Genomic DNA, 12,906 nt, shown 5'->3' with positions numbered 1-12,906 from the left:
TCAATTGGTTGTTTATGTTGATGGGACAAATGCTTGGTTGTTGCACCCTTAAGCAATTGAGATATTCCATCATTATGTAAATCTCTTGGAACCCATTTGAAACTATCTTGCAAAGAATTGAACTCTGTTCTTGCTAAACTGAAAGCTCTCACCTCTGTCGTTTTTATCATTTTCTCTATTGAGAGTGATGCTTTGGGTGTGTCCTTTCCATGGACTTAGTTTCCCTTTTTTGTTTTTTGTTTTTTTTCCCTTTCCTCGTGAAACCAAAATAAAAAGATAGTACTGCTTATTACGTATATAGCCGATATTACTTGGAAAGAGTTCATTAAAAAAAAAAAAACTGTTGAAAAGATATAGAACAATAACGTGTGTTTGGGTGGTTAAACATTCGATTTTGACCAATGATTTAAACTTTAATTAAACTTACAAAAGGGTAAAAAGGAGATATAGAACAATAACGTGTGTTTGGGTGGTTAAACATTTTATTTTGACCAATGATTTAAACTTCAATTAAATTTACAAAAGGGTAAAAAGGAGAGAGTGTATAATAAAAATAAAACTATAAGCTCACATTGGTTTAAGTAGCATCTCAAATAAATCTATTAACTGCCGATATATAAGTTTGTTCACCAAATACCAATCCTTTGGTCAAAAAGAGCATGACAGACCCATGATTTTTCACCCATTCTGGTGATACAATATCGAATTTCGTTTTGGTGAAAAAGAAGAATTTCGAATTTCCTATAGGACACTGGATATATTAACACAAGTTTCAGCGGTCATGCCTACCTTTCTAGTCCCACCAAAACTACCCAAAAAAAAGAGCTATCAACATTTTTGTACATCCTGCAGATGCGAGGCAGCTCAGGCTAGTGACTACGCAAAAAGATTTACAAATCAAGGGCCACATGTTGGTACCTTTAATCTACTGCTCATACTTCTCTTCTACCTGAGTCTTCAGTTCAGAGTTAGTGCTTCCAAATATTAACATTTAATTTTCCAGTAACATTTTCTGCTGCTGCTAAATTATTCACATGACATGGTATTAAACACATGTTTCTTTTAACATCCTCCTTGTGAGTCGTCGACTTGGACCACCTGTTTCACTCGTAAGCTTCTGCCTTTTATCATTCCGTTCCTGAGATTCAGATGCCGGTGGTTCTCTCTTGCCAGCTAAACTATCATTCTCAACACTAGTATTCTGAGCCAAATCCAATATTTGATGAGTCATGGAATTTATATTATCTTGGAAAGAGGAATGAGATTTCACACATGCATCAACCTCATGCACATCATTTGACTCTTGAGAATCTTGAACAACATAAATCTCATGCCCACCGTTTGACTCTTGAGAATCTTGAACAACATAAATCTCATGCCTACCATTTGACTCTTGAGAATCTTGAACAACAGAGTCTGCAATCTCCTCAAGTGCTATCTTGTTTGGAAAGTTGGACTCTTCAATTTTCTCCAGAGGCTGATCTTCAAGAGAATCTTGAATCCAATTTGAATATGGAATGCCCTCAACAGATTCTACAAAATTCATAGGGAATCCCTGCTGTGTTGTTTCTGATGCTCTATGATCTTTACCTATATATGATGTGGATGGGAAATCCGATGCCAAAATGCCTACTTGAGAATTTGCTCTCTCCATTGATTTAGAAACTTCATCGCCAAACTCTTCCGTTTCCTGCATCATAGTAATGATATGTGAAGTTCTGCAGGTTGTCTAGAAACAGTTTTACGTGTGCATAAGACACATTACTGCGTGTTGCTTCATGTATTCTCCCAACAATTTAACAGCTCTAACCATATAAATAACCGGGTACTGGGTAGACATTTTACTTTTCTCTTTAATTTACTAATTTGCCTGAGAAAAAGAAAAGAAAAGAGGGGACAAGGAAATTGAGAACTATTCCCGTACACATGATAGGAGTCTAAACTTCACATTCTACCCTATGAATTTTTCTTTTGCATTCCAGCCTCTGTGAAATAATATATTACAAGCATATCCTAATTACAAACAAATGAAAAGGCCCAACAATTTCATTTTATTTTTTTTTAGATTAAAATTTAGAATATTCTCGAGTTTGAGTGGGTTGTTGGCAAGCCATCACATTTAACCCAGGGTGCACAACAGCTTAAGCTAAACTGTGTTGACTGTATAATTCTTTTAATTCTCTCAATTTCTATATACTCCAAATCATATTATCAGAAGTTAGGAGCTTTGCAGCACAAAATGCGATTATTTTACTTATAAAGTTTTGTATACGAGGCACTTTGGTTTCTTTCATTTAATCCCTTCCTTTTATGTTTTAGTAAAAAGGTGTGAAGGGAAGTTGGTACATGGCCGATATAATGGATCTCAACCATGAAACCCCAGGTTCTCACTCAAGGTAGATTAAACATCAAGTAGAAAACCTGAAAACACATTCCAGCAGAGTTGGAATATGCTACAGCTAAATAGATACGAAATAATCACAGTAATCAATCACTGCAATGTTTAAAATACCTCTATTGGTGACAAAAATCCACTTTGATGACACAAAGACATCTGCCGACAATCGAAATGTGGAGGTACAACTGCTGCTTGCAAGTCCTTGAAAACAATTCCAGGATCTCTTGAACATGATGCAGCTCTTACAGGTGAAACAGGTCGGAACTGAATATCAGTCTCAGTAGAGCCATTTGAAAGATTCCCATGCCACATACCAGGGTAACAGCTAGCTCCAGAGGAATCTGCTTCCACTTTGTGCTCGATAACACCAGGAAGTTCAGAGAGAGGACCTTTGCCACGGCAATCAATAGGGGGTGCTTTAAAAGAACCATTTTCAAATATATTATAAATTAAGTTCTGTATATGAGATCGTCTCAGAGAAGCCTCGTCCGAAGGGAACCAGTTACTATTCAACTGAGAATGAAAAGAAAATTCAAATGTGATTGAGCTGCAAGCCAGTTTTGTTCATAAAAAATATGATTGAGCAGCACGAGATACAATCTGATATGACAGGCTCAAGTAAAAAAAGTATAATACAATAATGTAGAGAACATTTTAAGCATACAATTGACTTAAAATTGTCAAGAGATTGGGAGAGGGAGGGGGAAAGAACCAAGTACCCAAAGTAAAAGTATAACCCACGCATTTCATGTAATAACTTCCGAACCAAGGAACAATTATACATCATTGCTTACAATACAAGTAAATTAATTGCTTATACGGTTTCTCTAGTAAAATACTTTTACAAGGTTGTGACCACAACTCATACTCAAACACTGCTATTACTCAGTTACAATTTTCTTCCTATAACCATGAAAAAGCAGAGGACCATAGCAGCAAATATATTGTCATGATCGACCTCGTACTAAAATTTTATAATTTAACATACCACTCTATGGAATCGGACAAAATCAGATTAGAGAATCATGAATGCCAGATACCACTAACAATAGTGCTGCTTGAAATATAAATTAAAATGAAGAGTCAACGTTATATCATTGAAAATTCAAAATGAAACTATATATCACATTGATTCATGTTATAATCCAATATGAAGTCACTCACAAATTTGGAGAACTTTGTTATCTTGAAAGGGTTAAATTTGATAGGAGCTTCCTCCAGAAAACGTTCCACAAAGTAAAGCAAAAACAGACCGCAATCATAAAAATTATCCTGCTGAGGCAGCTGGAAAAAAAAGGGGGGTAAGGAAAAACAGAAGTCAATAAAAAATTCAACTGAATTTGTTAGATTCATTTGGAGAGAGGATACCTCTAGTGGGATGAACCGCAACTGTAAAAATTTAGAAGAAAAATCATCCGCCGTATTGGGGTGTCTCTCTTTCCATTCTTCACACAGGTAGCTGTCATTTCACAATATGTGGAAGAAAGCAATGTAAGACTGTGATAACAGAAAGCAAATGAAATGTACTTAAACAAGATTTTACTTTATTAGAGTTTCATTTTTACTACAATGTGTTTATACAATTTTCTGCAGTGGCTCAATGAAATAACTCAGCCAAAGAAACCTTGTGAAACCATCTCATGGTTCTTCAGATAAAATATCAATACAAGCTTTATGTTGTTTGGTCACCGATTATGAAACTTCCAATGCAAAGACATCAATAACTTGCAAGGTAACTATTAGCTTGATATGGACTTCAATGGCATGTTTGGTTGACAAAAACATAAGGGAATGACAATGATCATCAACAGTGACGGGTTGTCAGATGGAATTGGCCAGTCACCAGCCACTCTTAAGGGTAGGTGACGGCTGGAACAAGCAAAGAAATGAAAACGATTTTGATAACACGATAATAGAAAGTGTTCCTGTACCACGGGAATGGAGCACACCCACTTCCCCCACAAGACTGAAAGCGAGTGACTAAGCAAAAAATTTGGATGGGAGATTTTATGACATATTGTACCAAACATGAAAACTCAACATTTGCATATGGATATCCTGAAGAATGAAAATAATTTTCCAACTAAATGGCAATGCCCAGGCTGGAGAGAATAAAAAACTCTACCGGACTGGGTGTTGGTGCATTTGTTTCCCTATAGATCTTCCAAAAAAAATTATCGTCAGTTGATGCAATGCAATTTAGTTAAGCATCCTATATATATATATATATATATATATATATATATATATATATATATATATATATATATATATATATATATATATATATATATATATATATATATCCTGCCTTATTTGGCATCTTAATGCATTAAGGTAAACAGCTCAAATTTAGGCCATCAAAGGAGAATATTAATTTGGAATGAAAATCTGAAGAAAATAAAAAAGGGCAATAGATCCTTGTTATCAGACCCCCGAATTATCATAAGCTATAAAACAGACGTTGATAATGTATTGAACTTGGCTATCAGTAAGCTACCTTTGGAAAAGATTCTTGAGACCTTTATGACTTCCTTTCAAGGAGTCCATGTGCAAGATGCAAGGTACTTTGGAAGATTCTTTAGTTTCTTCATCTGCAAGAAAATCAAATAAAATGAAGATCGGCCAAATAAATCATAAAATAACAACTTAAATGAAAGATATCTTACCTCTGAAGGATGGCACCTCCCCAGGATGACAAATGACGATCAAACTCCAGTGAAGACTGCCATCAAGATACATAAATAATTATTCTTAAGATGCTACAGAAACAATATTTGCTATAAAAAAAAAAATTGTAGGCTCTTACCTGTAGTTTACGGGAATCAAGATATAATCCTTTTCAAAAAGGTTAACTTTCCTGGTCCATTTACGCACGCGTTGAAAAGCTGCTCTGCCATCAGAAGCACTTTCTGGGTCTTTATCTAAATCAGCTAGCTTTCGAAAGAAGAAGCTATTGAAAAAGTGAAACCTCTCCTGCTCATCAGTGGGCAGTTTATTTTTCAAATACCTACAGATACACCAGATTAAGCAAATGTCATTCCATATAGAGCCTCAAATAAAGAGGCATATATAAACCTTTGAGGAGTTATTCCATTTGAAAAGAAAATGGTAAGACAAATACGTGAGCAGCAGTATCAAGAATAACTAATTTAAACAACTTCCAATCTAAAGGATGGAGAAGAGTACAAGTGATGGGATAATAATGACTGCGTGTGCGCATGAATGAGACACAAAGAGGGTAAACACTGAACACTGCTATATCAATGGAAACCAACGGAAAGTTACAATTTCTTTAATCATACTTACTTGATGTAAAAGTCAATGATAGTGTCATTGACGAATGTCTCTGGCTGTAAAAGTGCAACATCTCTCTTGCTAATAGAAACAGCATCAGGTTCCCCCTTTGGATAAATAACTTCCTCAAATGCTTCATCAAAACTGTATCATATGATTTTATATTACATTAACAAGCAATTTTCCCTTAACAACTATCATTCGATACATCACCGATAAAAATGTCCAATTACCAAAAATAGGAAGTCTTAAAAAACAAAGTTAAAAGGGTTTCAACCGTAAAAACCAAGCTTCATGGAGTGGCAGGCAGAAACAAGCTAAACGTGTAAGAACGCAATGTGATGTTGAAATCATTAGTTAACCATTGAAAAAATTTGCGTATTAAGTGCATGCTCACGATGGTCTTTTATATATATGTATGTCTGCCCCCCCACACACAAAAAATAAATAAATAAATAATTTGACCTAAAGTCGGAACCTGAGCCCACCTTTCCTTGGGCTGAAATTCAATGTGTTTGGGATCATGAGCATCGGCGACAAGGATCAAACTCTTCAACGCATGACTAAAGAGGTTCTAAATTCTAATACTATGACAAGAACCAAAAAAGCACAAGGATTCGAATTAGGTGCAGTCTCATTCATGGTTTTCATACATAGTTTATAGCCCTAAAAGTTGCAAAAAAAAATAATATGGCAGTAAAACAAAAAACTATACTTTCAAGAGTTACCAAGGGCTCAAGAAATTCTGGTTAACAATCAAAGCAAATAACATAAACGAGCAGCACTGGCAAATCAAAATAACCATATGCAAAAAACAAAAAAAAATTAACATAATAAGGAATCAAAATTAAAAATTTCTTTATCAAATAACATTTAAAGACTAAAGTAACACAGATTGTAGTTCACCAGATATCAAACAATGGAAGTAGAAATGTTTGTTCGACTTACATGGGAAAATAATGCCTCTGAGAGAACAAACTGTCCTGTCCCAGTATAGAATTATTTCCATGATTATTTGCATCAATGCTGCATGAAGGAAATATAATAATGATATCAACCAACACCTTACAAGTTGACATTTACAGAATAAAAAAATACGTGTGACCATAACAAGTTGACATAGTTATATATCTTTCCCCCACCTATATCAGAATATATTCTTTCTACTAAAAATGTGTAAGATAAACATATAATTTTGAGTCTATAAATGGTACGACGTGTCGAAGATGTATCATATCTAGATGATAACGGTGTTTTTTGTTTTGTAAAAGAAATGTATCATTCGAGCGCAACTGTGGAGACTAATCCCATCGAGCTAATTGAGATACATTTAAGGGATTGACATCTCCCAGCAAATGTTTTTCCATATGCACCGGTCAGGGATCGAACCCCAGACCAAATGGTTAAGGACCCAAGTATCTACCACTTGGGCCATACTATGTTGGTAGGTAGATAATTGTGCTTTTAATTAGTAAGAAGTATCAAAGATGTATTTAAGAAATATCAATGGAAATATTTTTAGAAAGAACTAAAACAATTATTGGATACTTTCTGGATACATATCAGGAAGTATCAGGCATGTATTGGTATCAGACACCGATACTTTTCCATTTTGAAGTATTAGGGTTTCATAATTTTAGTATTAATAAAGCACCAATATTCCAGATAAAAGGAACACAGAAAACATAAACCATTAATGGAATGCATCTCGTGAAAAAATTTGAGACTCTAAAATTCAATACAGATGTTTGTGAAAATTTGGAAATGAATACCCTATTGAATCAAATATGAATTTAATCAGAACACATGAAGCAGTTAGATACCCTTTCAGCTTTGATTTTCATTTTCTTCATCAATGATGGTGAGACAATTTGTATGCTTCCCAAAAAATAATTAGGCAGTAAGGCAAACATCGTGACACTAATAAAAAAATATGTTACAGCCCGGTGTTTTAAACAATAAAATTCTTACTCAAAAACTGTACTCCAGATACTTGGGTATCTCATATCCAATAATTTGATAGCCTCTTCTGCCCTGGACCAATATGAATCATAAACAGCAAATTTCAACAGCGTAAAGCCTGCATGAACATCGATTCATATGAAAGGTGATAAGGCAAAGCATCGTATGAGCATAAAGGAAATTGTAGAACACTGAAAAAGTAACTATAGACGCTCCTAAATTTAAAAATAAGTGAATAAGGAACAATAAATAGGTTGATTATTCTCTATTGAACATTTATAGTAATACCATCCATTGTCTAATTGTCTAAGCAATCAACTTGGTCCTAAACTATAGAGGCCTATAAAATACATGCATTCATTATAGCCTTCAAAAGCCGAGAACCAGAGGCTAAATCCACAATGATACAAATTCTTCAACTATGGCGAGATTTATCAAAAACACAAAATTAAAAGGCATGAAATACTATGATTACTATCAAGGGCATAAGACATATTCTTCTTTTTGTTCATTCTGTCATTCAAATTAACTTGGCAAAGAATAGCCAACCAATTGATTAAAGTATACCTGCAAGTGTCACTTGTAAGCAAATCAAGGATAGGGATATTAGACCCATAATGACACATAAAAAGATCGCTGATATTATTTACAAAAGTGGTCACACCTGGTTTTTCATTTGTAATGTCAACGTCTTCTGAATCTTTTGATCTAAGGAGAAGGTTGATCCATGCTGTTTTAATCTACAGACAGAAGACGGTCAAATTTATCATTAAGGGATTAATATAAAAAGAAATAGACGAGCAATTTACCTTTTCAAACCAGCATGATTCGATTTTTATAATATCTTCAGTTTCCCACTCAATTTTAAAAGTTTTCCCAGTTTGATTGTTTGTTGGGCCTTCGAGTTTCAGGGAGCTGCTCGAGAATATTAACCGAGAACTGGTGGAATATAATTCCCCGTATTGAATAAAATCAGGGAAGACATCAACCACCTTTTCGTTGTCATCCTGCACATTGACAAGAGAAACTAGGCCAGTTAACCAGAGATATCTAACATTAAAAAAAAAAAAAAAAAAAAAAAAAAAAAAAAAAACAAGATGTCCCTGTGATATAACATTCTACATTTCCGATGCATGAAAGAGCAAGATTGAGCACAATATTTCACTACAAAGTAAAAAATAATTCCAATTGAGAACCTACACTTACATACACAACTAAAATTTAGTTGTTCGGGTACTTTGTTTTTAAAATAACCTGAGCTACCAGATTAGATCACATAAGCTGACCAAACCAATTGCAGGAACCAAAAAAAGAAAAAACATATATAAGAGAAACAGAACAAGGAAGTGCAGAATGAAGTTCCATTGCCAAACAAACACTACAACTGCCTTCAGGTCATTTGATTTAATTATTTTCTATCTACAGTCTACACTTCTTCTGAGTTACATGTTTCAAATTTATGTAAATTTTGAAACTATGAATATCACTCTATTGCATTTTCCATAAGACCATAACATTAGAAAGAAGGAAAAAAATATCTCTTTTATTACAACACACTCGTGCTTGTTGTCTTCCCCATCTCTTACTTGTACCTCATTTCTTTCTTTCTTTGTCTATGTCACTTCAACTGTCAAAACACTATTGTTTAACATGTCCTGTTAACATTTTCTTTGATTTGATTTACCCCTAAAGAAAAAGAGATATATAAGGCGGAACAAATTTAAATTTTTTTCATAATGTAACCAAAGATTTTACATTTTGCCTCCACTGATTACAATCATCAGCAGGTAGGTAACACTCTAAGCAATTGACCATATAAACATGACAAATACACTTACAATTTTAAATGCAGCAGAATCATCCTCCACTAGGTGATCTTCAAAGCAATCTGAAATCACAAGGAAAAAAATCTAACAATTTGTAAATAGAAGACCAGTATAAAAAATCATCTTCCACTATTACCGATAATAAGAATTCTGCATATGTTACTTAAAATACCTTCAAATTTTGAAGAATCAAAAGTAGAATTTGAAGACGAACTCATTTCACTACTATCATCCTCATCGTCCTCGTCATCATCATCAGAACGCATATCAAATACCTGATTCTGAAACAAAATTCAATTAACAGTCATAAACAATAACACACTAAGTAAACAAAATACGCAATCAAGTTAAAAGAAAATAAACAACAATTAGCATTGAGTAATTACTTCCAAGTCAACATCACTATCTACAAACTCAGCACCACGGTCACTCTCTTTCTCGGCAAAATGTTGCAATGGCGAGTCCATAGAACATGCATTAACATTTTTCCCTCGATCATCATCAATACCAGCATCATCCTCCTCCTCGTCAACATCTACCGATTTGTTCAAACCAGCATCATCCTCGTCATCGTCAACCTCTAACAGTTTATTGAAACCAGTATCGTCTGTGTCATCCTCGTCATCATCAATCTCTAACGGTTTGTTCAAACCTTTCACTGGCGAGCATTTAGCATCTTCTTGATCATCATTATCTTCAAAATCAAACCGAAATTGAGATGAAATAAAAAATAAAATAAAAACCTAAATCATGCAATTGAAAATGTAGGAGAGGTTTTTGCATGAACGATACCTAGATCAATGGAAACAATCCTCGATTGAGGTTTTGAACCATCCGCAACTGCATAGAATCGAAACTGAATGAACGAAAAAGGAATCGAAATTGAGGAAAAAGAAAGAGGAATTGAGCGAGAAGAGTGACTTACATGCTTGAAGAAATTCGTATTTTGAAATGGGAGGAGAAGGAGATTTGATAGGGGTTCTGAATTTTCTGAGCATTTTCTCAGAAAGTTTCTCAGTTTTCAAATCTTCGCTGAAATCGAAGACGTCGAATTTGTTGATTGGGGAAGAGGAGGAACAAGATGAACGCTGAGTCATCGAGCGAGTGAGTGAAATTACTGAAATGTTAGGGTATTTGTTGCGAGTTTTGTGGTGAAATGGTGTTTTTGTCGTTTCAAATTTTAGACTGAACTAATATTTTTAGGATTAAATAATGCGACCCTTTGCCCCTTTTTTGTTTTTTTTTTGTTAGGGGAGGGATTTAGTTGGTTGATACTCCCTCCGTTCACAATACTAGTTGTTTAAGGTTTGTGTACGATTAAGAAAATGATTAATTGTGTTGATTTCAATAGTAAAATTAGTAACATTTACTAAAACATCCTTATTAATTGTAGTTAGTGGAGTAGCTAAGTTGAATGAAATTCAATAAATAAGGGTATGATATTGAAATTACTGAAATGTTAGGGTGTTTGTTGCGAGTTTTTGTGGTGAAAGTAAAAAGAGTAGCTGTGTTTGGTAACGACGAAAAGTTAGCTTATAGCTGGTTGAGGTACTGTTTGGTCCGGCTTATTTTCAGCTTCCCTACATTTTTAAGGAGAAGCTAGGTCAAACACAATATCAATAAAGTACCTTCTAAAAAAAGTACTTTTTTTAGAATGCATAAAATTGAATAGAACGAGCTTTGACCAAAAGTTGTTGAATGTTACTTCAAAAAACTAATATTTTATGTACGTCAGTATGTTTTTTTTGTTACACTAATGCGTATAATTTTTGTTAGTGTTGCGTAATGCATATAATTATTTTTATAAACTTTTAATTTTAATTAAAAGTACAGATGTAGTTGCCTAAAAAAATTATACTTATATATATTTTACGCATTTGTATTGTAACAAACTATGCATATCTTTTTCTTATTAAAAAAACTAAACATTTTTTTCATTGACACCAGCAATGTAACAAATATAATATTATATGATATAAATTCTTATCTTTTTGACTGACACTAAAAATATGGTATTCTTATAACAAAATTTGTTATAGAGTATAATTGGAAAAGGAAAAAACTAACTATTCTCATTATATATACACGCACATATACATATTATAAATATATTCATAATAAATTCAAAGTTTTGTCTTTGTGAGCTTATCTCAGTTGATAAAGATAACGCATAAATATATGCAAGGTCCGGGGTTCGAACCCCGGATACCAAAAAAAAGTAATAAATTCAAAGTTTTCAAAGTTTTGTACATATTTTGTCAAACAACTTTTAACTTAAAAATAACTTTGAAACTAAAAAACAATAAATAAACCAAACAACTTTAGCTTCTTCCTTAAAGAGCTTGCTTCTTCCTTAAAGAGCTTTATTTTAACTTTGTTTTAAGGAAGCTTTTAGACCGCAAAAAAAAAGTCTGGCCAAACGGTACCTTAGCTTATAAGCTTGTTGTATCAAAACAAGATGTGTTTGGCAACGAGCTTTTCTCATGAGCTTATAGCTTTTTTAATAAGCTATTTCAAGTAGCTTTTGAGCTTAAAGCTTATAGCTTTTTATATTCTCTTCCAATTTTAACCTCATTAATTTAATTTTATTTATTTTTTAATGAAAAAACTACCCACATTAGGGTATGTTTGGTAAAATTAAGCTATAAACTAGCTGATAGCTGAAAAGCTAGCTTATAGCTGAAAGCTTATAGCTGAAAAAACTTGTTGATTTAAATTAAAGTGTTTGGTAAAATTAGCTTCTGAAGTTACTAATAAATATAAAATGACTTAAAAGTACATATATGTTTAATGTATTATAAATTTAATTTATAAAAAAATTTAACATTTTTTACCCATAAATAATTTAACTAAGAATTTATCTTAATAATTTTAATTTATTTCAAAATATTTTTATGGAAAATTATTTCTTTGATTTATATCGGTAAATATGTTCAAAGAAAAAAATAATAATAAATATTTACCGATATTTTTTTGAAGGAATAAATAAATATTTAGATATGAATTTAATAGGAAGTGACCGTGTAAAAAAAAAATCAAATCTAGAACAATATTTCAACCAACAGGAACAAAAAAAAACAAATAGAAACCAATGTAAAGCAAACTGCAAATAAAATTAAGCACTGCGTGAGAAGTTTTTTCCTTTTACGTGGGTAGTTTATTTAATAAAAAATAATATTAAAGGTTAAAAATGGAATAAAATGTGAAAAGCTACAAGTTATAAGCTCAAAAGTTACTTGGGCTGTGTTTGGTAACACAAATAAGCTAGCTTATAGCTTGTTGGACTAGCTTATAAGCTTGTTGGATGAAAACGTGATGTGTTTGGTAACAAGATTTTCTCAAGAGCTTATAGCTTTTTTTAAAAAACTATTTCAAGTAGCTTTTTAGTTTATAGCTGATAGTTTTTTACATTTTCTTTCATTT

General features: G+C 32.9%; 1 protein-coding gene across 1 annotated transcript; it reads right to left on the bottom strand.

The window, feature by feature from the left end:
* Positions 1 to 572: 572 nt before the first annotated feature.
* On the bottom strand, positions 573 to 10,589 carry LOC146943646 (putative ubiquitin-like-specific protease 2B). Its single transcript, XM_085741924.1, has 17 exons — positions 10,409 to 10,589; positions 10,276 to 10,323; positions 9,870 to 10,177; positions 9,656 to 9,764; positions 9,496 to 9,545; positions 8,467 to 8,664; positions 8,322 to 8,397; positions 7,667 to 7,775; positions 6,644 to 6,721; positions 5,708 to 5,839; positions 5,208 to 5,408; positions 5,068 to 5,123; positions 4,899 to 4,992; positions 3,767 to 3,857; positions 3,563 to 3,682; positions 2,513 to 2,911; positions 573 to 1,690 (listed from the first exon to the last, which is right to left on the bottom strand). The coding sequence occupies exons 1-17, from the start codon at positions 10,578 to 10,580 to the stop codon at positions 1,046 to 1,048; spliced, it is 2,886 nt and encodes a 961-aa protein (XP_085598050.1). The 5' UTR covers positions 10,581 to 10,589; the 3' UTR covers positions 573 to 1,045.
* Between the last annotated feature and the right edge of the window lie 2,317 nt (positions 10,590 to 12,906).

The sequence above is a fragment of the Medicago sativa genome, chromosome 2 (genome assembly GCF_051527215.1).
Source record: "Medicago sativa cultivar Bolivia chromosome 2, Bolivia_mono, whole genome shotgun sequence".
Classification (NCBI taxonomy): domain Eukaryota; kingdom Viridiplantae; phylum Streptophyta; class Magnoliopsida; order Fabales; family Fabaceae; genus Medicago; species Medicago sativa.
Note: the sequence above shows the minus strand (reverse complement) of the source record. Positions and strands in the feature narration are given on the sequence as shown.